This window comes from Pongo pygmaeus, chromosome 1, assembly GCF_028885625.2.
Source record: "Pongo pygmaeus isolate AG05252 chromosome 1, NHGRI_mPonPyg2-v2.0_pri, whole genome shotgun sequence".
NCBI classification, from domain to species: domain Eukaryota; kingdom Metazoa; phylum Chordata; class Mammalia; order Primates; family Hominidae; genus Pongo; species Pongo pygmaeus.
Window position 1 is genome coordinate 4,012,676 of NC_072373.2, and position 26,063 is coordinate 4,038,738.

At 41.8% G+C, this 26,063-nt stretch overlaps 1 protein-coding gene and 1 non-coding gene across 8 annotated transcripts in view; both read right to left on the minus strand.

Annotated features, from left to right (window-relative positions):
• EFCAB2 (EF-hand calcium binding domain 2) overlaps nucleotides 1–26,063 on the minus strand; it is a 161,391-nt gene that overhangs the window by 64,606 nt on the left and 70,722 nt on the right. For all 7 annotated transcript variants that reach the window (XM_054447073.2, XM_054447063.2, XM_054447044.2 and 4 more), the window contains one exon: nucleotides 9,665–9,737. In XM_054447073.2, coding sequence (XP_054303048.1) covers nucleotides 9,665–9,737 — 73 coding nt within the window. The remainder of the gene's footprint in view (nucleotides 1–9,664; nucleotides 9,738–26,063) is intronic.
• Nucleotides 24,942–25,045, minus strand: LOC129023397 (U6 spliceosomal RNA). Its single transcript, XR_008496793.1, has one exon. It is a non-coding gene; the product is annotated as a U6 spliceosomal RNA (small nuclear RNA).

The following is a 26,063-nucleotide window of genomic DNA, read 5'->3' on the forward strand; positions in this document are numbered from 1 at the left end:
TTAGCATAATATCCTTAAGTTTCATCCATGTTATGGTAGAACAGGATTTCTTTCTTAATGTGTTGGTTTCTAAAAACTAGATAACAGAAGGGAAAAATCATTTTCATGTAATAGTGAGTGAAAAAAGTAAAATATTCTGGTTGTGTCTGAGTGATGCATAGAAGAGAGATCATTCCCTTCCTTTTTTTTCTTGTGCAATTTAATCAGCATGCATTTTTATAACGAAAACTTTGTAGTAACATGGAGATATAATTTGTGATATAATTAGGTGGAAAAAAGCAAGATTCAGAATTTTACCTACTGAATTATACTATAAGATTATAGTTCTCCCAGGTATGGTGGCTCACATGCTCACACCTATAATCCCTGCACTTTGGGAGGCTGAGGTGGGAGGATCACTTGAGGCCAGGAGTTCAAGACCAGCCTAGGCAACATTTCAAGGCCCCGTCTCTAAAAAAAAAAAAAAAAAAAAAAAAAAAAAAAAAAAAAAAAAAAATTTGCTGGGAGTGGTGGCATATACCTGTAGTCCCAGCTATTTGGAAGGCTGAGATGGGAGGATCACTTTCGTCCAGGAGTTCAAGGCTGCAGTGACCTATGATTGTGCCATAGTACTCCAGCCTGGGTAACAGAATGAGACCCAGTCTCTAAAAAAAAGAATACGATAGCAACAAAAAAGTTACAGTCCAGTTAAAAACCTACACAGAAAAATAATATGTAAGGAAGTGTACCAAAATATTAACAATGATTATATTAAGGTGATGGCGTTGTTGGAAAGGAAATTCCTATTTATTTAAAATTTTCTTGTAATCTGGATATCACCTATACAATAAGAAATCTGGAATAAAACCGTATTTATTAGTCTATTGCCGTGATTGTTTCTGTTCTACATAAAAACACATTTTATTTATCTAATAAAGAAAAAACCACTTTTGCAGATTTCCCTGGGTCACGTTTTCCTGCTGCTGATCACAGTTTTAGCATCGTTTAATGTTTTCCTACCAATTACAAATAAGCAATACTCTCAGTATACGCTTTTTACAATATATTCTCCTCATTGCCCCAAATTTACCTGATTCTACTCAGAAGTAATGGCTGGATGGTAGCCATTACTAACTAATCTGCAAAGTACCATCAGCTCCATAATTAAATTCCAGCATCTAACATAAACAAAAATTAGAGCAGATCAATTCCATTCTCCCCCATCTCCCAAAGGCAAGATGTGTAAGAACAATAACAGATAAAACATTTCATATCACCAACTACTTCAAAATAAGAACATAATTACTCCCACCCTTTCTCATTCTCTGAGACACTTGATATAGTCAAATTCCAAACGATGTAAAGTCCCAGGGCTCTTCCAGAAGCTCAATGATAGAGTCAAGGTATAGGCTGATAGAAATTCCCACTTCACCAGGGTGTAGATTACGTGGATCTTGTTCTACTAACTCAAAAGCCAATTCTGAAGTTTCAAAGAAAAAAAATCCAAGGATACTTAACCAATTAAGAATAATGAAAGATGGAGATTTGGGACCTCTGGGGCTTGTGGTATGCCTGGAGTAGTATGATACTTTCCAACCAAGATGAAAAGTGTAGGAAATGATTCAGTAGTGTCATTACATTATTTTAACTGGTTACTAGGGAGTATCTATCACACTTTGACATCACAGTTGTCTCAACAGTGTAAATGTAACATTAAACCACTGACCACAGATATAAAAAAAAACTGTAACATTTGTTTATGGGTTTCCTCACTTAGCGAAATGAGTAGGGACTGAATACCATCTCAAATATTTAAAAATGCATGTATTGGGCCAGGCGTGGCCATGTTGGCAGGCGCCTGTAATCCCAGCTACTCAGGTGGCTGAGGCAAGAGAATCACTTGAACCTGGGAGGTGGAGGTTACAGTGAGCCGAGATCGTGCCACTGCACTCCAACCTGGGCGTTTCAAAGTGAGACTCTGTCTGAAAAATAAGTAAATAAGTAAATAAATGCCAGTGCAGCCATTCATGGAGAAATGACAAGGCTTGGACTAAGGTGATGGATGTGGAAATGATGAGAAAGAGTTAAATTTATAATGTGAAGGTAGAGATGACAGAAATGTGTTGATGTATTATAATACCGGATTTTTCCAGAAGTCCAATTTCAATTTCTTGTCACCGGTGAGTTTAATCCAGTTGCATTTATTACGTTTTTTTTTCTTTTTGAGATGGAGTCTCACTCTGTCGCCCAGGCTGGAGTGCAGTGGCGCAATCTCGGCTCACTGCAGGCTCCGCCCCCCGGGTTCACGCCATTCTCCTGCCTCAGCCTTCCGAGTAGCTGGGACTACAGGCCCCTGCCACCACGCCCGGTTAATTTTTTCTACTTTTAGTAGAGATGGGGTTTCACCATGTTAGCCAGGATGGTCTCGATCTCCTCACCTTATGATCCGCCCACCTCGGCCTCCCAAAGTGCTGGGATTACAGGTGTGAGCCACCATGCCTGGCCTATTGTAAGTACCATTATCTTGTGTTTTCTAGATACTCTGATTATTCTATGCTTCTTTTCTGTCTTTTTGGACTGACAGAATGCCCTCTAATTCTTTTATCCTCTTTATCAATTTGGAAGTTATGCATTCACTTTATACTCTTTTGTAGTTACCCTTAATATTTAAACATGCATACTTAATTCACTCCAATGTATTACATCTTATATGCTATAATTATCAGTGTTTTAGTTCCTACATTTAGTAATGCTCTCTTTCTAAAGATTATTACAATATCTCATTTAGATTTATATTATTAATACTTTTCTCAGGAGTACTGTTGCTATTTTCTGACTAATCAAATATCAATGAAATTTCTGTGTTAAGGAGGCAAACTGTATATCTGCATCTAACTTTCTCTCAAACCTTATTAAAATTGCAGTAAAGAAATATTTGTTAAAACAATCATACACCTACTTAGGAAGAATAGGAAAAAATATAATGGGAATAAAATTTTGGAAGCTGAGAAGTAGATGGATGAGTGGCAATAATCTAGTAGATCTAGAAAACTGAACCCAAGACAGTAGTGAGTAAAGAATCCTCAAAAAGCATTGGTTACTTCTGGAAATGAGGGTGAGGGACCAGGAACTAAAATTAGGGGAACTAGGGTAAAATATGTTTGAAAAGCTGTAAATTCCCTCCTCAGTTTTCCCCACTAAGTGACTGCCTCCCTCCATCCCCACAGGAGTTTAGAGATTTACCTTCTAAAGAGTGTAAACAGAAGGTGTCTGAACTGGCAGCTAGACGCTTTTGCCTCCCAAGCAGAAGACTGAACACTCTATTCCAAAGAATCAAGTCTGCACGAGAGAAAAATCCCCAACACTCCGATGCAGGTGATTCCCAGATTACCCAGTGATGAAGTTTAAAGTTGACAAGTTCCATGCATGTGTTTGTTATGAACTGACAGCCAAGGTTTATCAGACACAGAGGAAAGCTACTAACAAAAACAAAGACCAGAACAGACACAGGTATCAACTTGGAGAAAACAGACTATGCAAAGAGAAGAAAACTTCAAATAAAGTAACACTATTATCTTCAGAGATCTAAAACAAGAACAGGATGCTATTTAGAAAAGAACATTCAAAGAACAAAAACAAGCTACTGGAAATTTAAAACACAACAGAAATGAGAAACTCAATAAAAATATTGGAAGAGAAAGTTCAAGAAATCTACCAGAGAGAACATAGAGGTAGAGATGGAAAATAAGTGAAAAAATAAGAACATTAGGCTGGGTGCGGTGGCTCATACTTACAATCCCAGTACTTTGGGAGGCTGAGGCGTGTGGATCACTTGAGGTCAGGCGTTCAAGAACAGCCTGGCCAACATGGTGAAATGCGATCTCTACTGAAAATACAAAAATTAGCCGGGCGTGGTGGCATGCGCCTGTAATTCCAGCATTTTGAGAGGCCAAGGCAGGCAGATCATTTGAGGTCAAGTGTTCAAGACCAGCCGGGCAAACATGGTAAAAACCCTGTCTCTACTAAAAATACAAAAAAAAAAAAAGAAGAAGAATATTAAAGACTAGTCCAGTCCAGAAACACAAAAATGAATAATAGGAGTTCCAAAAGACAGAAAAAAGAAAACAAAATAATTGCATGAAAATTTCCTGGAACCAAAAGATACAAGTCACTAGTTTGAAAAGGCCCACCAGGTACCTAATACATTAGATATGTGTTTACACCAACGTAAATCATTGTGAAATTTCAAACTCTGGGGAAAAAAGATTGTCCAGAGTTTCAGGAAAAAAAAAAAAATAATGGTCATATACAAAGGATTGGGAACCAGAATGGATTTGCACTATCTCAATAGCATTACCAGGAACATGAAGATGAGGAGTGCCTTCAGAACTCTTACTGAAGACCTGAAAAATCCAAATCCATTTAATGAAGAAAAATTCATTGAATGTAGAATTCTATATCCAGCCAAAGATTAGCATAATCACTTTCAAACATACAAATCTAAAAAATTTTACCCCCAAGGCACTCTTTCCCAAGAAGCTATCAAATAATATGTTAAAATGCTAGAGGAACTAGAAAGAGGAAAACTTGGGATAGAAAGCAGTCCAACCCAGAAGGAAAACAGTGACTCCCAGGAATATCACAAAGATCCCAGAATAATGGCTGTGCACAGATGTCGAGGTCAACCATCACATGTAAAGGGACAGTTTCGTTAAGGACTATCATTACCATGGTCTCCCTGCCATGGTATCCTCTTTTGATCCAAGAACAGAATTCCAGGATAAGCCTGGCGTAGTTCTTATCTATCACTGACCTATCTTTACCATGTGCTGGTCAACTTTCTGCTCACTCTTGCCCCACTCCTTGGATCTGATGAGGACCTTTATTTCATTCCTAAGTAGTTTTATGCTTTGATCTAATCCTGAAAGTCAGGGGTAGGCCCTAGTGAGTTTAGAAATAAAATATATAGAGCAGCCAACTCCTTTTGGTCATATTCTACTGGACACTGAACACCTGATTCGCATTACAGCTCTTCCAGACGACAACTATGGCAGCCATGAAAATTCAATTTTCTTTCTCTTTTTTTTTAAAAAAAAAAAAAAGTTGAGATCTGGGCCAGGTGCGGTTGGTCATGCCTGTATGTAATCCCAGCACTTTGGGAGGCTGAGGTGGGCAGATCACCTGAGGTCAGGAGTTCGAGACCAGCTTGGCCGACATGGTGAAACCCCGTCTCTACTAAAAATACAAAAATTAGTCAGGTGTGGTGGTGCACGCCTGTAACCCCAGCTACTTGGGATGCTGAGGCAGGAGAATCACTTGAAGCCAGGAGGCAGAGGTTGCAGTGAGCCGAGATCATGCCACTGCACTCCAGCCCGGGCGACAGAGTGAGACTCCATCTCAAAAAAAAAGAGTTGAGATCTGGCTCTGTTACCCAGGCTGCAGAGCAGTGGGCCACGATTGTGCCTCATTCCTGAGCTCAAGCAATCCTCTCACCTCAGCATCCCGATGAAATGCACCTCTTAAATCTACAGTTGCAGGAAATGTAATTGAAAGATGATCCTAGCCATCATATTTGAGCCAAGGCCATCCATCCAATGGGCTGCTCCAGGCAATAATGAAGTGTTAAATCCCAGCATAATCTGGCTGAGGAAGTGCTGGGCCTAATAAGGAAAGAAAAAGACTATACACTAAAATCGCAAAAGGAATCAGATAGGAATTGGCTCCTGAACTAGGAGCTAGGGGAGTACCCCTGAGATTGGATGAGAGTGCTTGACCAAGAGGCCTGGAATATAAAACTGGATAAGCAAGAATTCATCAACTTCAGGCACTTTCTCAGGACACAGACTTAACACTCTGGTAAGGACCCTAGGAGATGGGGCACACTTGCTGCGAGGGTGAGACCTGGAACAAGTGACACCAAACCCTGAGTGAAGTGGCAAACCAAGCTGACGGAAGTGGGAGGGCAGAATGGGCATCTAATGAGTCAGAAGACTCACTGGAGGATTCTGTTCCATGGGAGGGCTCAGATGCACTGCTCACCAAGGGTAGCAGGCTGGTGAGAAAGGCACTAGTATCACTAAGTTCTGTGATGGTGTCTTCTGCAAGCCAGGGTTGACTAGACTAGGTAATTGTAGACCTGGGTTTGTTAAACCCATGTAATGATTTGCTAGCCAGCTCTCCTATACCCAGGTAACAGAGGCCAAGCAGAGTTGTTTGAGCACAGAAGTTAAGAGGCCTCATATAATGAGCAGACAGATTGAAGAGGGAGTCAAGGGGAAAGGTGGAGATGGCTAATAGAACATAGCATGCTTAGGAGCAAAACAGATGGGCAGCCAACAAAGGTCCTGCCTAACATCTACAACCAAAAAAGGGCAAGGATGGGGAAGTGGAGGCTGCGGATGGTCACCCCAATAAAAAGTCATAATCCGTGCTTAGTTCCTAAGCCTGAGTCAATAATCTGACCAACATAGGTCTTACTTTTAAATCATCTTTTAGTTTTCCTTTGTAATTAGTTGAAGTTCTCCATAATTCCACTTAGGTTGGAACTTCAAAAGACATAGACCTCTAAATAACCTTTCCATTTGTATGAAAATGCCATTATCTCCTCCCAGCTCCCACACCCTGAAGATCCTAGAAGGCTCTAACTTAATATTAAAAGAAGGATTATTTGGTAGCCTATATGCCAGTAAGATTTTTCACTAATCCTTCTCACAGTTGCCAGTTTTTGTGATATTCCAAAAGGCAGAAAGTATTTGTAGGAAGTTGCTATTTACAGAATATGAACTGTATGGATCAAAGTTAAATGATTTTTTAAATGACCTATTTCAAGAGAAACACCAGACTTGAAATTGATCTTCAGGAAGCAAAGGGCTGAAAGTTATAAAAATTAAAGAGAAAAGAATGTGTCTACACTAAAGTTCAAGTACATGACAACCAGAGAATTTTACACAGGTTTCAACTTTTTATAGAACAATTTTTTTTGTTGGTTTTTTTTGAGACAGAGTCTTGCTCTGTCACCCAGACTGGAGTGTAGTGGTACGGTATCGGCTCATTGCAACCTCTGCCTCCCAGGTTCGAGTGATTCTGCCTCCCAAGTAGCTGGGATTACAAGTGTGTACCACCACACTCAGCTATTTTTTCTATTTTTAGTAGAGACAGGATTTCACCATGTTGGCCAGGCTGGTCTCAAACTCCTGACCTCAAGTGACCCACCTGCTTCAGCCCCCCAAAGTGCTGGGATTACAGGTGTGAGCCACTGTGCCCAGCCTTACAGAACAATTTTAAAGCATATACACACATACATTTAAATAGTTTGATCTCTGAAAATATTATAGAACATTTAGCAATATGACATTTACCCCTAGATGTTGACTTTTATGGGGCTTTGATTTTCTAAATGTGTTTACATGTATTCACTGTTAAATGTTATTTAAATATGTACAAATACACACTTGTATTTATCAATTCAAATTTGTGCTTTTTTCATGTGCTTTTTTTCCCACTCATTTATTTGGAAAAGTTCTTAAAAGGTAGTTACACCCAAAGCTGTTTATCAGTAGAATTTAATTAGAGTAAATAGTGTTGGTATACAAATATAGAAAAATATTTACAGAGCTTAATAGCTCAGTGACCCCTATTGGTACATAAGTATTCTAAATATCTGTAATTTTCAAAGGTTGTGTCATGTCCCTTAAAAAGGGTAAAAATAAAATAAAACTTTAGGACCTAAGCACCCACTGTGGCTAATTGCCCAAACCAGTGGAGATTATTATCCTGGAGAGCCACCTGGAGTGCAAGCAAACTCAAGTATGTACTGCATGCCCACCAAGTAACAGTTGATTCCTCGGTTATTAAATTTAATCCTCATGAAAACATTTTCATATTATTATACACCTTTTGCAGATGTGAAACGAAGCTTTGAAGGATTAAGTGGCTCATTGAAGGCCACATGGCTATAAGTGGTAGCTGTGGAGTTTGAACTCAGATCTTCTAGTACTAGATGTGGTATTTGTTCTACCTTGGCACAGAAGCCCATAGATCAGGAGTTGGCAACCTTTTTCTGCAAAGGCCAGATGGTAAATATCCTAAGCTTTCCAAGCTGTAGGTCTCTGTTGCAACTACTGAACTCTGCCCTTGCAGTCAGGAAACAACCATAGATAATACACAAATAAATGAGTTTAGCTGCGTTTCAGTGAAACTTTATTTCCATGCACAGGTGGTGGGCAGGATTTGGCCAGAGGCCATGATTTGCTAACTCCTGATAGAGATTAAAACATACAAACAAACCACAAAGGGACTAGACTCTAGAGATCCTCCTTTTCTGACCTTCAGAGGTATTTTTCATTATTGCTCCACTTACTATCCTGAGCATGTGATGATGATGATTTCGCTGTAAATTCGTCCTCTAGTTCTTACCTCTTCCACAGTGCCAGCTTGCTTTTCCCTAACACTAATTCCAGCTTTGTGCAGAAACATTTTAAGGCAGTAATCAGTATCTTTTTTTAATGTGAGCACCAATTTAGGAAAAACAAGCTTTTCCTCTTACTCTTGGTAAAAATAGCTTTATTGAATCCCAAAAGGTAAAAACAATGTGTTCTTACAACTTAGATTCCTTTACTGAATATTTCCAAATGCTTCAAAACATTGCTGCTGCTTTTTGGTCACCCAGGTGCTAATATCTGTGCAGCAGAATCATCTTTCTAATTTTCCCTCCCTTAAATTTACATAATGCTTTAGGATTCAAAACATGCGTTCTTGTACCTGCTTTCATTTATCTTTGAAGCAAACTTTGAAGTAGTTATTATTACACAGAAACTGATACTCAACAGGGGTTAAGTGACTCACCACAGTCACAATTCCTTCTCTCCAACTTAATATTGAACAAGCAGGTACTGTGCTAGGTGCAAAATAAAGAGATAAAATTCCACTTCCTTACCTGTCTCTCTTATCCCCTTTGCCATCCCCAGACTCCACTAAAATCTTTGTGCCTAGATGAGCAATTCTGAAAAGATTCTTTGCCTGGCCAGGTAGCTTTTTCCCCTTAAAGTCTCTGTTGTTGAACCGAATGCTGCATTTGAAATGAGATCAGAGACCTTTCTGGAAAGTCAAACAGAGCATGACGCGCTCTCATCTTGGGCTGCTCATCCACTGCCTTATGGGATCATTCTCTTCACGGACTCATCTCCACTATTACACGTGACTCGTTTTTGAACTTCTTAGACTCTCTGGTCAATGTAAAGTTCATTCTTGATATTTTATTCTGCTTACTCTTGTTCTAAAAGTTAGTTTTATTTCCCCAAATAAATAAAAATTCCTTACTGTCTCTGTCAACAGCCTCTCTGCATAAGGTCAGCCCCTTGCATCTACGGGCCTCTCTGCATACGGTCAGCCCCTTGCATCTACGGGCCTCTCTTCAACTAATTTGACAGACAGCACCATTTCTGCAGTGGGTTCTTTATTGGATCAGTTGTGTTACTGATTCATAGTCATTTCTTCGAGATCTGCTCTTAATTCTTTCAGATTGTGTTGGTTGGCTAATATGAATAGTTATCCTAATATTTCCACTGAGCACATTCAGTAGTTTAGGGCATTTTTTTTTTTAGTTTAAGGTAAGGATAGTTTTTAATTACAAGGAGTAGCTGTCACACAGAGAGCTGGCTGAATGAAACCTTTTTGCCCCACTCACCTCTGCAATCAGATCATGCAGCTCTCCTTCAGTAGGGCAGCATCCTAATGACCTGATAATTGTTCCAATCTCTCTGGAAAAAAAAAAGTTTTCAATGGTTTTAGAATATAAACTCTGAAAAAGCTATATTTCTCCAAATTATCTCAGAGCATATTTTGTAATGTAGGAAACCAGATCACTCCGATATTGCCTCATGATTATAAAAGATGTTTTCTGGGGAAAGAAAAAGGAGAATAAGTGAACCAAAGAAAGATGAAAGAAATGGTTTCATTGACTGGCAAATGCCTTGCCTGGACCAATATAAAAAAGTTCTAGAAAGAAAAAGAAACGTTGGCCATGTACCAACTGACTTTAAGTGTTACTTAACTCTTTTGAGCCTCAGTTTCCACACCTGTAAAATGGGGATGATAATGTCTACCGCAGAGTTTTGTGGTGAAGTTGACATTAGTATCAGATGTTAAAAGCATGGCCTCTAGTGCCAAACCACTAGGATTCAAATCCCAGCTCTGTGACTTACTAGATTGGAGAGGTCACCTACCTAATCAATGTGTGCACAAGCCTACCTGGTAGGTAAAACACAGTGACTTCCTTCAAACACTAAGAACCAGGATGGGGGACACACTAAGGGTTAAATAAGAAGAGCTATCATAATACAAAGCACATCTCCCGGCAGAGCAGCTACTCAATAAATATTAGTTATTCACCTCTACCTGCCCCCATCATAACATAGTTCAATTCCACAAATAACCTAAGAAAAGTATAAATGCTATTCAATACTGTCTGAATATTAAGACAGGGATGCGTAATTGATTACGAAATACTTCCATTCAAAATTATCAAAATTAAAGTTGTAATGTTTGAATGTTAATTTAATTTCACAAATATTCACTTGACTAGAATAGTTAATTTACCATTCTGGATAATTTTAGTGGTATTATATTTACTCCCTATTTTACAAAGAAAACATTTTAAATAAGAATTTTCAATTTCTTCACTGAAAGAGACTGCAGAACTTAAAAGTAAAACCTAAAGTCAGTAACTGTGGAATATAGGATTCTTTTCACTTACTGATCCTCCTTCTTAATAAATGAAGGGCCAACAAAACATGTACTATCCTTGTGTCAAGTATATTTCCTTTCTTCCCGTTTTCTTGTTTTTTTTCTTTCATATAGCAAAGATATTATTATTATTATTATTATTTTTAGAAAGGGTCTCACTTTCATTGCCCAGGCTGGAGTGCAGTGATGCAATCTCAGCTCACTGCAGCTTTGACTTCCCAAAACTCAGGTGATCCTCCCACCTCAGCCTCCCAAGTAGCTGGGACTACAGATGTGCGCCACCATGCACGGCTAATCGCACGTTCTCACTCTTATCGCAGGCAAGAGTTTTGAAGGAGGGCAACACAATCGCACATTCTCACACTTACTGGAGCTAAATAAGTTGGTGTCAGGGAGGTAAAGAGTAGAATGGTGGTTACCAGAGGCTGGGAAGGGAAGAGGAGAAGGAGGACAAAGAGAAATTGGGTTAATAGGAACAAAAATATAGTTAGATAGAAGGAGCAAGTTCTAGTATTTGATAGTACAGTAGGAAAATTAGAGTGAACAATAATTTATTCTATTTTCAAAATAGCAAGAAGAGAAGAATTATAATGTTCCCAACACAAAGATAAACGTTTGAGGTGATGGATATCCCAATTGCCCTGACTTGATCATTACACATTGTATGCAGGTATCAAAATAGCACATGGACCTCATAAGTATGTACAACCATGGTATATCGACTTTTTAATTACCAAAAAAAAAAAAAAAAGATTTTTGAAGGAGACAAGATGGGGAAAAGAAAAATTCTAGGCCCGTGCTAGACCAAACAGCAGCCACCAACTACGTCTGGCTATTATGCATTTGAAATGTGACTACTGCAAATGGAAATGTACTGTCAGTGTAAAATACACACTGATTCCAAAAGCTTAGTATGAAAAAGAAAATGCAAAATAGCTCATTAATAATTTTTAATATTCATTACATGTTGAAATGATAACACTTTAGACACATTGGGTTCAATAAGATATGTTGTTAAAATTAATTTTACTTGCGTTAAATTATTAGGTTCGTGCAAAATTGTGGGTTTTGCCATTAAAAGGGCAAAAACTGCAATTACTTTTGCACCAACCTATAAGTTTCGCCTAAAGCTGCCTCCTTACATGTTTTAAGCTTGACCTAGAGGTTTCTGCAACCTAACTGGATGTTACAACAGACGTAACCTACTCACGCCCCAGTCACAGCGTTTCAGCCAATCACAGCCAACGGTTCAAACCTTGTTCAAAGGAGGCCCACTTCGAGCTGTAACTAGGCCAGCCGTTTCTGCACCTCACTTCCATTTTCCATACATCACTTTCCTTTTTTTGGAGGGGTGAGCTGATTCTCAGACGGTTCTTTGCTCAATTAAATTCTGTTAAATTCAATTTGTCTAAAGTTTTTCTTTCTCTTTTTCTTTTTTTTTTTTTGAGATGGAGTCTCACTCTGTCACCAGGCTGGAGTGCAGTGGCACAATCTCGGCTCACTGCAACCTCCGCCTCCCGGGTTCAAGCAATTCTCCTGCCTCAGCCTCCTGAGTAGCTGGGACTACAGGCGCCCACCACCACGCCCAGCTAATTTTGTGTATTTTTAGTAAAGACGGGGTTTCACCATGTTGGCCAGGATGGTCTCGATCTCTTGACCTCGTGATCCACCCGCCTTGGCCTCCCAAAGTGCTGGGATTACAGGCCTGAGCCACCACGCCCCGCCTTGTCTAAAGTTTTTCTTCCAACACCTGTTTCTTTTTTACTTAAAAAAACGTGGCTAACAGAAAATGGAAAATGATATACTATGCAAACTCCTTCTGGACAGGGCTTTTCTGGGGAAGAGCTTCCATCAGGAGTCAGACTGTGAGAAGAGAGCAGATAAGGAGAAAGTGAGAATTACACTGTGCTGTGTCAGCAACAGAAGCCTCTGTGTTCCTCTCTGAGACACTCCCAGCTACTCAGGAGGCTGAGGCAGGAGAATTGCTTGAACCTGGGGGGCAGAGGTTGCAGTGAGCCGAGATGGCACCACTGCACTCCAGCCTGGGCAACAGAGTGAGAATCTGTCTCAAAAAAAAAGTATTAAGCAAATGTAAGGTATGGAAATTTGTGTCACAATCTCACATACGGTACTTGAGTAACCTGAGTATAAAATGTCTACCTTGGATACAGTATTAACAGGATACACGAGGAGCTGGTAACATTAACTGGAGGGTGGAGAATGCCTTGGAGGAGAGTGGGTGGCAGGGGCAAAGGCTGGAGGAAGTCTTTTCAGCATCTACCTTTTGAATCTTTTGAATTACAAACAAATGAATACATACATTTTAAATTAAGTAACTTAGTCTCAGCTACTAGGAAGGCTGGGGCAGGAGGATGGCTGGAGGCCAGGGGTTCAAGGCTGCAGTGAGCTATTACACACCTGTAAATGGCTACTTCACTCCAGCCTGGGCAGCACAGCAAGACCCTGTCTCTAAAAACATTTTTTAATAAAACAACTTACAACTTCATAAAATGAATATTCTGGCTCGATGATAAAAGGCTATAATTTTCTTAAACACATAAGAGAAGCGCAGTCTGACCCAGGGATAGGCAGCGAGGGGCAAGAAGAGCAAATAAACCTAAGACAGAGTTAGAGGGAGTCATCAGACTTCATGAGGGAGAGGAAGGTCAAAAGAGTTAAGAATTTCTTATCAGTTGGTAATGAGTTACCAATATCAAGGACTGCATCAATCACTGAGTTCAGAAAACGGAAGGAGAAACAGGCTGGACGCGGTGGCTCACACCTGTAATCCCAGCACTCTGGGAGGCTGTGGGTGGGAGGATCACTTGAGGCCAGGACTTCGAGACCAGCCTGGGCAACACAGCAAGACTGCCATGTCTACAAAAAATTTTAAAAATTAGTTGAGTGTGGTGGCACGTGCCTGTAGTCCCAGCTACTCAGGAGACAGAGATGGGAGGATCGGTTGAGCCGAGGAGTTCAAGGCTGCAGTGGACTATGATCCTGCAACTGTACTCCAGCCCGGGTGACAGAATGAGATCCTGTCTCTAAAAGAAATACCAATAAATGTGCAAAATAAATAAAAATAAATTTTTAAAAAGGAAGTAAAAAGTTTGGGTGGAGGGAGATGAAGAGTTCAATCTGGGACATGCTGAATTTCCAACATGCTTGTTCTTGCTGGTTATGCCATGAAAACCCTGACCATCTCTCAGGGTTATGTCGCAGTGAGCAGCCTCGAGAGATGACGTAATGTCTCCCTCCAGGCCAAAGAGCAGGCTTGCTTCCTGCTTGCTATAAAAGCAGTAGATATTCCCTGTTCTGTTCCCTGAAATTCTCTGTTCTGAAAGCTCTGTTTCCTTTCTGTGATGCCACCCATTGCCTGTGCAGGCATCCAGCTGGGCCCATCACCAGGAAAAGGTGAGGGCAGGAGTAACTGTCACCCACAAGCTGATGCTCATGTTGCCTGCTGTGCCAAGAGGAATGAAGTCCTTTGTCACTGACCCAGGAGTCTCAAGTCTTGTGGCAACATCCATGAAACAGTAACAAGCTAACTTACTAGCTTACAAGTGGGATAAAATCAAACCACAGACTTGATGCTCATACGAGTGCGAAGTACAGGAGAAGGATCTGGCTGGAGACGTGGATCCGGTCATGAAACCACAGCAGCAGAAGAGCTCCTTCACATAGAATGTATTGGCTGGGAAAGACAAGGAAGAGGTCTGAAGAGTACCCACATTCAAGGAATGATCCAAGAAAGAGGAACCTGCATGAGAGATGGAGCAGAGGAGCCAGAGAGGGAAGTGAACATCCAGGAGAGGGCCGGGGCATAGAGGCTAAGGAAAAAGAAAATGCAAAGTCATGCTTGGCTTTCCGATGCTGCTGAGAGGTCAAGGGAGGTAAATTCTGAGAAATATCCACTGGAGTTAGTAAAAAAGGAGATCAGCTATGGTTTTGACAAGGGCACTCTCTCTTGAAGGTGGAGGAGAAATTAGATTGCAGTGGGTCAGGGAGGATCTAAGAAGTGAAGGGGAGAAGTCAGGCGTGGTGGTGGATGCCTGTAGTCCCAGCTACTCATGAGGCTGAGGTGTGAGGATCGCTTGAGCCCGGGGGAAGTGGGGGTGAAGGTTGCAGTGAGCAGACAGCCACTGACTCGGCACTCCAGCCTGGGCAACATACACAGACCCCCACATCAAAAAACAAACAAACAAAAACCCCAAAAAACAAACAGAAGGGGAGGGAAGGGGTGTCTGGAGAGGAACATGGTGTTAAAGAGGATGTTTTTTCTTTTTTGATACTGAAGACCTGAATGATGTGAGCATATTTTAATGCTACTGGGAATGAGCTCGTGCAAAGAAGAAGGCTGATGAGGGCGTTGTTCACTGGGTGGGTGGGTTTCCTGAGAGGGTGGGAGGGCCTGGGCCAGGCACTTAGCGCTCAGTGTTCTTCCAGCCACCCCCATCCTAGGTCCTGCCGCCTGCAAGTTGCTACATGTGAGAGAATGGCAAGTTCTTCCCTATCATAGGAAATTTCCCGCTCCCTCTTTCCACATCCCCTTGAGGAAACCATCACCATCCTCTTCTCTGCTGAGCGAATCTGCTATGGTCTCACCTGCCCAGGTAGACCACAGAAAACAAAGCCCATGTGATTGACATCTTCCAGGCATTACGCAACTTATTTCTCTCTAGTCTCGAATCACAAAGGCCTGATGATATAAGAAAAAAAGGCAAAGATTCTTTTGCTGATGAGGCCACAGTGGCCTGAAGAACAATACCATGGCTTCCTCAAGAACTCACCCTGTACACCTACAAACTGCTCCACTAGCTCACCTATATCTCACCTATTTTCTTCTCTTTTCCTCCACTGCACTGGATGAGGTTCCTTCCTCTTGCGGAAAGCTAATCTCTTCATTGAGCTCTGGGGCCCTGGAAGCCATGCTAAGGCTCCCTGTGGCTGAACCTGGTGCAGACGACATGGATGCTGTCCCTGTCTCAGGCCTAGACAGCTCATGAGGGCAATGCTTTTCCTCTCTCCAGTTTCCCCCAGAGACTGCACTAAGCCTTGGGGTCCCAGAACACCAAGTCTTCTCTGAGTATCATTGATGGGTTCTTGGAAACTGAACTGTAAGCGAAAGGACATATAACAAAACCATTTTTTTTCTCATCAACTTTGTAACAACATTATTCAGAGACTTGCTGTACATCATTTCATTTAAAGTCGCAGTTTCCAACAACTGATTGAAAGGTTAAGAGAAGACTTACTGTACAATATAAGAGACGAAAAGAAGCCATGAAAACTACTAATATTAACTTTTTATTGGTCTTGACAAGTAGGGGTACAAGATTTAATTGGACTTAGAAAAGTAATGTGACTTATCTGTTACCTCAAGTTTTATCATACAATTTATATCTGTATCCCTAGTTTGTCTTTGGAAATGGGATGATGAAGAAACTCGCATATAAAGACTTCTCTGTCCTCTGTGTAGTAAAAGGCAAGGTCCTCTGCTGAGAGTGTATGGGACGGAAGAAGAGAGACAGTCTGAGCTGTGGCTAGGCTCCCTCCAGGACTTAACATCACCACAACTTGCCACCAGGCGCATATATCTCAAGACGGCAAGCCTCCTTCTCGCTCTCACATTCTAAAACCTGCACTTCTCCAGAGGTGCTGGATATTTCTGGGTGCTCCCCAGAGGCCCCCTCTATTCTTCTCCACCTGCCCAGTTTTTCCAGCCGACTGACCTCTGCTTCTGTGCCAGGCTCCCTTGCCTCAGGCTCCCTGCTGTGCACAGTCAACACAAGGCATGGCATGCATCTTCTACTGCTGTGTGACAAGCTGCCCGCCACAGAGTGACGGAATCAACAATGGCTTATTCTTTTCTGCCATTCTGCGGGTTGGCTGCGTGGTTCCCCCGCTAGCTTGGCCTAGGCTCACTCATGGAGCTGTGCTTGGCAGTTAATCTACACACGGCTGCTCAATCCTCTACACTCAGCCACTCAAAATGGCCACTGTCACCGCCCTGAACTCTGGGCCCTTCACCCTCCATCCTGCCTGCTGTTAGTCCATTATCCTGAACACCTCAATTTTCACCTTCTTTGTTCCTGCAAAGCACTGCTGCAATAAATAATAAAATAAAAAACCACGGCCTACTACAAATTCACCCCCATCCAACATCAAATCTGTCCTGGGTGTTGCCTAACAATCCGCTCAGTCGTCTGTTGACTTCCTGGCAAACTCCCTCCAAACAGCTATTCTGGAGCATCTCTTGCCTCAAGCTCCAAAGTACTCCCTCCCTTCATCTCAGAAAACGTCCTTATCACCCATTTCACTCAACAGATGTGAACTGTACGATCACTGGGTGCTATGATTAATCCTCATGTCACCTTCACAGTTGCTGACTTTGTACCACTTTAGAGGAATGTCCTATAGCTCTTGCCTCGTGCTCTTAGCCCTGGAGAAATAAAAAGTGCTCCTCCTCAAAGAAGAAAATCTCTCTCTTAGTTCTTCGTTTCCACACTCAGCTCTTGTTCTTCACACACTTACCTCTCCCTCTCAGCATCTTCATTCTTTTCTTTATTAGCTGTTTCCTCTTTTGCCTTAAAATATTCAGGTATCTTCCTTATCTTGAAAAAACTTGATAGGTGCTTCGCCACTCTATTCTATTTCCCAGCTTCCTTTCACTAATCACAACACTTCTTCTAAATGGCTTATCTTGTAACTGCCAGCTTCATTTCGCACCATCCACCCCATGCCTCACCGCGCTGCAGAATCCTGCCATCACTAGCTCTTCACTGCTCAGCCAATCAGCCAATGTCTCCCTCCCACTCCCTCCCTTCCTTCCTCATCTCCACTTCCCTTTCTCCAATAACCTCCTTACTGTCCCCTACCCCCAAGCTTCTGGCTGCAAAATAATATCCATGGTTTTGTCTTCCTTTTGGGGTGGGGGGATTGAGGGGATGGGGTCTTGCTCTGTTACCCAGGCTGGAGAAGTGGCACGATCACACTCACTACAGACTCAGACTCCTGGGCTCAAGCAATTCTCCTGCTTCGGCCTTCCAAGCAGCTGAGACTACAAGTACACACCATCATGCCTAGCTGATTTTTTTTTTCTTAATAGAGACAGAGTCTCGCTATGTTGCCCAGGCTGGTCTTGAACTCCTGGGATCGAGTGATCCTCCCACCTCAGCCTCCCAAAGTAGTGGGATTACAGGCATGAGCCTGGCCAGGCTGCTACAGTTTAAAATATTACAGAAAGTGGCCTGGGCAACATGGCAAGACCCCATCTCTACCAAAAATTTGTAAAAAATTATTGGGATGTAGTGGTGCAAGCCTGTAGTCCCAGCTACTCGGGGGAGGATTGCTTGAGCCCAGGAGGTTGAGGCTGCAGTGGACCAAGATCGTGGCACTGCACTCCAGCCTAGGCAACAGAGTGAAACCCTGTCTCAAAGTAAAAAAATAAAATATTACAGAAAGCTAAGAGAATAAGCAGAATCTTAGATCTGGACAAAAAGAAGACTGACCTCAATAAGAGCACTTGCAGAGGAGAAAAAGGAGGAAGAAAAAACTCCAAAAGAGAGCCAGCAAAAAGAAAATTGAGATCACAAGTATAGAGTACACCATGGAGGAATATGGCTATTAAAGAGAATACACATCCTAACCAATAGCTGAGAGTTCCACAGCACTTACTGTGTGACAGGGACTGTCCTGACACAGTAATCCCTACATTAACCCACTGAACCCTCACAACAACTAGGAGGTAGGTACTATTATTGTCCCCACTTTACAGATAGAAAACTAAAGCTCAAAGACATTAAATTACTTGTCAGGGATCACATATAGTTAATAGTCAAGCAGTGACCCCCTCTGCACTAGGGAAATATAGGAAAGAGCTGGGGGGAAGTCTGACAAGAAGGATAAGTAGAAAACGGGGATGAGGGCCGGGCGTGGTGGCTCACGCCCGTAATCCCAGGACTTTGGGAGGCCAAGGTGGGCAGATCACCTGAGGTCAGGAGTTCGAGACCAGCCTGGCCAACATGGTGAAACCCCATCTCTACTAACAAGAGCAAAAATCCGTCTCAAAAAAAAAGGGAAAAGAAAAAAAAATGGGGATAAGAACAAAAGAAAGTCACTCACAATGGGAGAAAAGTATATTAAGTAGCTTTCTGGCTCAAGAATGAAGATCTCCTCTAGGTCTTCCAGGAGGAACGGTCCTCAGATCCCTCTCCCCTTATACCAGGATCATGATCTACATGGATGTGAGAAAAAATAGCCTCTAGCCATCAGGTTTGTATTAGCAGAATCCAGTTCTACAGTGACTTATTACACGTGCCAGACTCTGGTGTAAGGTGCTTTAAATGTTCTTCCTCACTGCTTCCTCATGACAGCTTTGTGTGATAGGTACTATTTTACAGAGGAGGAAAAATGAACCACAGAAAGCTCAAGACATTTTCCCAAGATCACACCGGTAGCCTATGGTGGAAACGGGATTCACACACACAGCCTAGCTCTCATGCCACCTGCCACTGCAAATGCTGCCTCTCATAAATCTCAGTCCAGCATTCGGACTTAAAGGAGAACTTCTGAACTATAACACAGTGCTCCCAAAGAAAGCTATGGATATTCCACCCCACGGGAGCTTTGACCGTAGATCCAGGGCTGCAAATTGTTGACCCAAGTGACAAATTTGGCCATCAGATATTTTTGTTGTTCTTGTTGTTGTTTATTTTTTCTTATTACAGCTTTTTTTAGTCTAGGATTGGCGTGTTTATTTGTTTAGGTGGGGCATACATACATGTCATGAGTACAGTATGAACTCTGTCTGATTCTCACTTTTATATCACAGGCTGGCCCCCATAAGAATTTCGGTCTATCACTCCCAGAAAATATCAGTTTTGTACTGTTTAGAAATGTACCTGCAAGAAGCAGAGGAGTGAGCCAAATGACATCTTAACCCAAGTGATCTGACTCTAAGATTATTTTTAAGAGCACACACAGACACTGTGGCTTATGTAAGAGAATGTTCTTGTCTTAGAAGACCCACACTGAGGCTGGGCACAGGGGCTCACGCCTGTAATCCCAGCACTCTGGGAGGCCGAGGTGGGTGGATCACTTGAGGCCAGGAGTTGGAGACCAGCCTGGCCCACATGGCAAAACCTTGTCTGTACTAGAAATACAAAAATTAGCCAGGCATGGTGGTACACACCTGTAAGTCCAGCTACTCGAGAGGCTGAGGCATGAGAATCACTTGACCCTGGGAGGTGGAGGTTGCGTGAGTCGAGATTGAGCTACTGCACTCCCATCTGGGTGATGGAGTGGGACTCTGTCTCAAAAAAAAAAAAAAAAAAAGAAAGGAAGACCCCAGTGGTGCACACCTATAGTCCCAGCTACTTGGGAAACTGGGGTGGGAGGACCACTTGAGCCCAGGAGTTCATGTCCATTTCCCACCTGGACAATATAGCAAGACACCTTTCTCCAAAAAAAAAGAAAGAAAGAAGATCCACAGTGAAGCATTTCAGGGAAAGGTTACAATGTTTACAATTTACTCTCAAATAGTCTAGCAAAATGGCGATGATAAAATAACAATAATAATAAAATGTATAAATACGTATGTGTGTTTGTGCATATATAGAGAGGAACGGGGGAGAGAGGGAGAAGGAGAAAGAGGAGGCGAAAACAAACGTGGCAGATCATGAGGGATTGGCAATCTGAGTAAAAATGCACAGGAGTTCAGGGCAACACTCTTACCGTTTAGAAGTTTGAAATTTTTTAAATAAAAAGATTTTATTAAAAAAACAAGATAAGCACATTTCACTGTCATCCATCAAGACCACAGTAATAACAAAGGATAACAGAAATACTGCCTCATACACATAAACTACTTATAAAACAATTTACTCTTTTGTGTTATACTGTCTGTATCACTTTGGCTTGAAAAGCTGGTTATGAAGGATGTCTTAATCCTCAGTTTCATAATAAAATATATTAGTTACAACATTTTCACTCAGTACTTCAGAAACTTGGCAACCCTGGATAGACCTAAAATATTGTTTCCTGAAGTAAAAGTTGAGATGAGGCTGTGTATCCGTCTACCATTCCTTGCAGGTAAAAGAAAGGCACAGTGGACCCTTCAACAACATGGTGTGAACAACACAAGTCCACTTAGATGTGGATTTTCTTCTGCCTCTGCCACTCGAAACAACAAGACCAACCCCTCTTCCTTCTCCTCCTCCTCAGCCTACTCCATGTGAAGATGAGAATCAAGACCTTTATGATGATCCACCTCCTCTTAAGGAGTAGTAGACATATTTTCTCTTCCTTTTTTTTTTTTGAGACAGAGTCCCGCTCTGTCACCCAGGCTGGAGTGCAGTGGCACCATCTCAGCTCACTGCAACCTCCGCCTCTGGGGTTCAAGCGATTCCCCTGCCGCAGCCTCTCAAATAACAGAGATTACAGGTACGTGTCACCATGTTCAGCTAAGTTTATTTTTTTATTTTTAGTAGAGACAAGGTTTCACCATGTTGGCCAGGCTAGTGTCAAACTCCTGACTCAAGTGATCCACCTGCTTTGGCCTCTCAAAGTGCTGGTGCTGGGATTACAGGCATGAGCCACTGCACCAGCCCCTTATGATTTTCTTAATAACATTTTCTTTTTTTTATTTTTTTGGAGATGGAGTCTAGCTCTCTCGACCAGGCTGGAGTGCCGTGGCACCATCTCAGCTCTCTACAACCTCCACCTCCCAGGTTCAAGCGATTCTCCTGCCTCGGCCTCCTAAGTAGCTGGGATTACAGGCGTCCGCCACCACGCCTGGCTAATTTTTGTATTTTTAGTGGAGATGGGGTTTTACCATGTTGGCCAGGCTGGTCTTGAACTCTTGGCCTCAAGTGATCCACCCACCTCAGCCTCCCAAAGTGCTGGGATTACAGGCATGAGCCACCGCGCCTGGCCTAATGTTTTCTCTTATTAAAGTAACATTAGTTTACTTTAGTGTAAGAATACAGTAGATAATCCATATAACATATAAAATATGTGTTAATTGACGTTTATGTTGTCAGTAAGGTTTTCAGTCCACAGCAGGCTGTTAGTCGTGTTTTGGGAGAGTCAGAAGTTACATGTGGATTTTCAGCGGTAGGGGAGATCAGTGCTCTAAACCCCCATGCTGCTCAAGTCAAGTGTGTGTGGAAAAGACGAAGCCCTTTTCATCCTTCACGAAGGCTGATGAAAGCAGCACTGCGAGCAGCTCCCTGCTGCTGGAAGAGAGATGGCTTTTCAGATGGACTCGTTGAGCCCCAGGCTCAGCTCATCAGCGGTAGCAATGGCTCGCCCTCTAAAACGGAGCAGCGGCTCCCTGCTGAAGGATCACATTGACCTGAGCCCAAGGCAGCTCACCAGTCAGGTGCCTTTCGGTGGCAATTCGTTGACGTAGTTGCCCAGTAAAGGCAATATAAGAGAGCGAGTGAGAAGAAAAAAATACAAGGGCAAATGAGGTAGGGGAAGGGAGGTGGTATTTAAATATTAATCGCCCTTTCTTCTCAAATGTCTCTTTCCTCAAATGATAATGGAATGAGATGCATTTATTTCAAAAGGCCTTCCAAATTCCTTCAGATGAGAATAAAAAGAAATTACAGCAGAAGCAAAAACGACTCAGAGCTTCTCTTGTCCTCCCATGTTCTGAAATACGGCTAGAGGCACAAATGACGGAATGATCCTATGCACTATCCTCACATCGTATTTCTGGTGCCAAAGACATGGGAAAACAGCAAAAGGGGCCAGGTGGGCCCTGCACATGTCCAGATGGTATCGGGATGGAGCTGGGATCCTGGCCACAGTGGAGAAAACCGTACTGCTAACAGTTCAGCCTCAGGAGTAGTGAGGATCCTAAAGGTGAGCTAAGAATAAAAGAGAAGGCGAGAAGGGGCACAGGTCAGAAAAAGATCAGGCCATTAATTCTGAGAAAGAGATCAAGGTCTGTCTACAAAGCTGAAGAGAAAAATGTAAAAACACTGAAATAAGTGAAAAGAAAGTTACAGGAAATAGGAAAAAAATTCATAGCTTAATGATGAAAATAAAAGAAAGAAGTTTAGAAATAAGAAAACAAGACATTAGACAGGAACTAGAAAATGAAACAAAAATATAAAATAATTGATAAAATCATATATAATATTAAGGTTGGTTAACCTATTTCTACTAAATGAAACTTTGAATTAAGTGAATTGATTGAAGATTAAAGTAAAGCTTTTAGGCCAGGCTGAGGCAGGGGAATAGGGTCTGGAGGCAGGGATCCTAAGGCTGTTTCACACTGATTTCCTAGAACTAAATTGAAAGGAAAACTCTAACTTTCCAGCCTAAGTAACAAAAGGACCAGAGGCTACTCCCTTTGCAAACTCACTACCGTTTCCAGTAGGCAGATGGGAAATTGGCTGTCTGCAACAAACCAGACTGACTGCGGGTTGAGTCTTCGTTTGCATCTTTGTTCACTCCAGCCTCTGAATGGTTGCTGTCCACAACCAGTCAGACTGATGGCCTGCCAAGTCTTTGTTTGCATAGAGGTATAACTTTGTAACTTCACCCTAGCCTCTGATTGGCTGCGAAAACCAACTCCTGTTTGCACAGGGGTGTGACCTTTGTAACTTCACTTCAGCCTCTGGTTGGCTGCTTTCTGCAACCATTCAGACTGACTATGGGCTAGCACTTCATTTACATGAGGTGGACATGAAGTGGCCAATGGAAAACTGCTAGTGGGTATTTGGACCCAAGAAGATTCTGCATCTGGACCCTGGAGCTGCTGCTCTGGCCCACTCCCACACTGTGGAGTGTACTTTCATTTTCAATGAATCCCTGCTTTTGTTCTTTTGTTGCTTCATACTTTGTTTTGCTTTGCTGGGCATTTTGTCCAATTCTTTGTTCAAAATGCCAAGAACCCGGACAACTTGCAGTCACAACCCTCGACCAGTGACAAGGCAAGGTGGCTCACACCTGTGATCAGCACTGTGGAAGGCTGAGGCGGGAGGACCACCTGTGTCCAGGAGTTCAAGACCACCCTGAGCAATACAGTAAGACCCTGTTTCTACAAAAAAATTTAAAATTAGCCAGGCATGGTGGTGTGTGGCTGTAGTTCCAGCTACCTTGGAGGCTGAGATGGGAGGATGACTTGAGCAGGTGAGGTTGAAGCTGCAGTGAGCTCTGTGATGCTGCCATCACACCGAGCCTGGGTGACAGAACAAGACTCTGTCTCAACATAAATAAATTCAATTAAATTAAAGCAACCTTTTAAAACTATTTTTAACATTATTAAAATTATTAAAGAATTTAAAATTATTGAAGTTATCTTTTCAAACAACTATTTAAAAAACTGAAACCAAGCCAGGCATGGTGGCTCACGCCTGTAATCCCAGCACTTTGTTGGGGCTGGATCGGGGGAGGGGGTACCGAGGCAGGTGGAATGCTTGAGGTCAGGAGTCCAAGACCAGCCTGAGCAACATGGTGAAATGCCGTCTCTACTAAAGATACACAAACACACACACACAAATAGCCAGGCGTGGTGGCAGGCGCCTGTAATCCCACCTACTAAGGAGGCTGAGGCAGGAGAATCCCTTGAACCTGGGAGGTGGAGCCGAGATGGTGCCACTGCACTCCAGCCTGGGCAACAGAACAAGACTCTGTCTCAAAAAATAAATAAATAAATAAATAAATAAATAAATAAATAAATCCAGCCTGGGTGACAGAGCGAGACTCCGTCTCAAAAATAAATAAATAAATGACAAAATAAAATAAAAAACTGAAACCAATGTAGTAAAATAAAATTAAAATAGTTTTTTAAAGTTTAATAATTCCTTCTTTTGTTAAGTTTTTGGAGTAGAGAAAAAAGATATAAACTCATTTTGCATATAGTAATGGGCTGGTTATCACTGGCTCCTCATAGGCAAAAAGTCCTGATTTGGATCCTTTTTTATTTCCATTGTGGTCTTATTTCCATTGTTCCAAGATCAATTTCAAGCTGCCAATTACAAACATGAAATCACTAAAGGTGGAGTCTGGAAGAAACGCACAATAGCATACCATTATATGGTACATCCACCATACATACACTAGACACAAATAACTTCAAAGCATAAATATGAGTAAAATATAGTAAAGTAATTACGAAGTGGTAAATTGTAAGTATTTATTACCTTTATTTTTGTCATTGTTAATAAAAGCATTTATTTTGCATTTTATACAGAATAACCTGAAAAAATATGGAACGCTTCACAAATGTGTGTGTCAGCCTATGTAGGTGCCATGCTCATCTTCTCGATGTTGTTCTGATCTTAGATAAGTGCTGCTGAAGAAAACACCCTTGTTTTTTAATATAATTGAATTAAGTCTATATAATTTATTTTTAATATAAACTAGCTTTAACAATAGTTTGCAGAATTCCTGAAATTTAGCCATTAGCTCTTGTGAGCTGGGATAAGTCAGCACAGTCTGGCTGTAGCACACCACTGATGGTGAGAGTCAAAATCACTTCATTCAAACAGCTAAAGAGGCCTTCCTGGGGCTGTCCCTGTACGGGTTCATCTCCTCAACAGCGAGAGTGGCCAGGAGCAACTCACTCAGTATTCTACCATGTACACAAAACAGAAATCAAATACTAGTCTTGAAAAAAAAATTTTGTCCCTTTGAAAAATAATTTTCTTCCTTTTAAATCAATTTCATGGGATTAAAAAAACGCTAACTCCTCAATTTTGGTAGGCTTTTGAAAGAAAGTGAAAATCAACTGTTCCATATAAAGTATTTAAAATATGCTGAGACATTTGATTTCTTTTTCTTTCTTTCTTTCTTTTTTTTTTTTTTTCCTTCGAGACAGAGTCTTGCTCTGTCGCCCAGGCTGGAGTGCAGTGGCACAACCTCGGCTCACTGCAACCTCCGCTTCCCAGGTTCAAGCAATTCTCCTGCCTCAGCCTCCCAAGTAGCTGGGATTACAGGTGCCCACCACCATGCCCAGCTAATTTTTTGTGTTTTTAGTAGAGACAGGGTTTCACCATGCTGGCCAGGCTGATCTCAAACTTCTGACCTCAAGTGATCCGCCCGCCTCAGCCTCCCAAAGTGCTGGTATTGCAGGCGTGAGCCACCGCGCTCAGTCAACATTCGATTTCTTTTGTCAACGTATATGTCTTATACTGATAAGAAGTACAAACTAACTCCAAAAGCCTTTATGGTTACAAGTATTAAAAATGTTTTTCTCTACCTGTGCTATATATATAGCAGTGGGCATAGGAGTAAGACTATTTGAGAGCAAATGAGCCCCAATAAGGTGGCCCAATCGTGGTGTCATCATTTAATTATGTATAGCATTTGGACCACTTAAAATG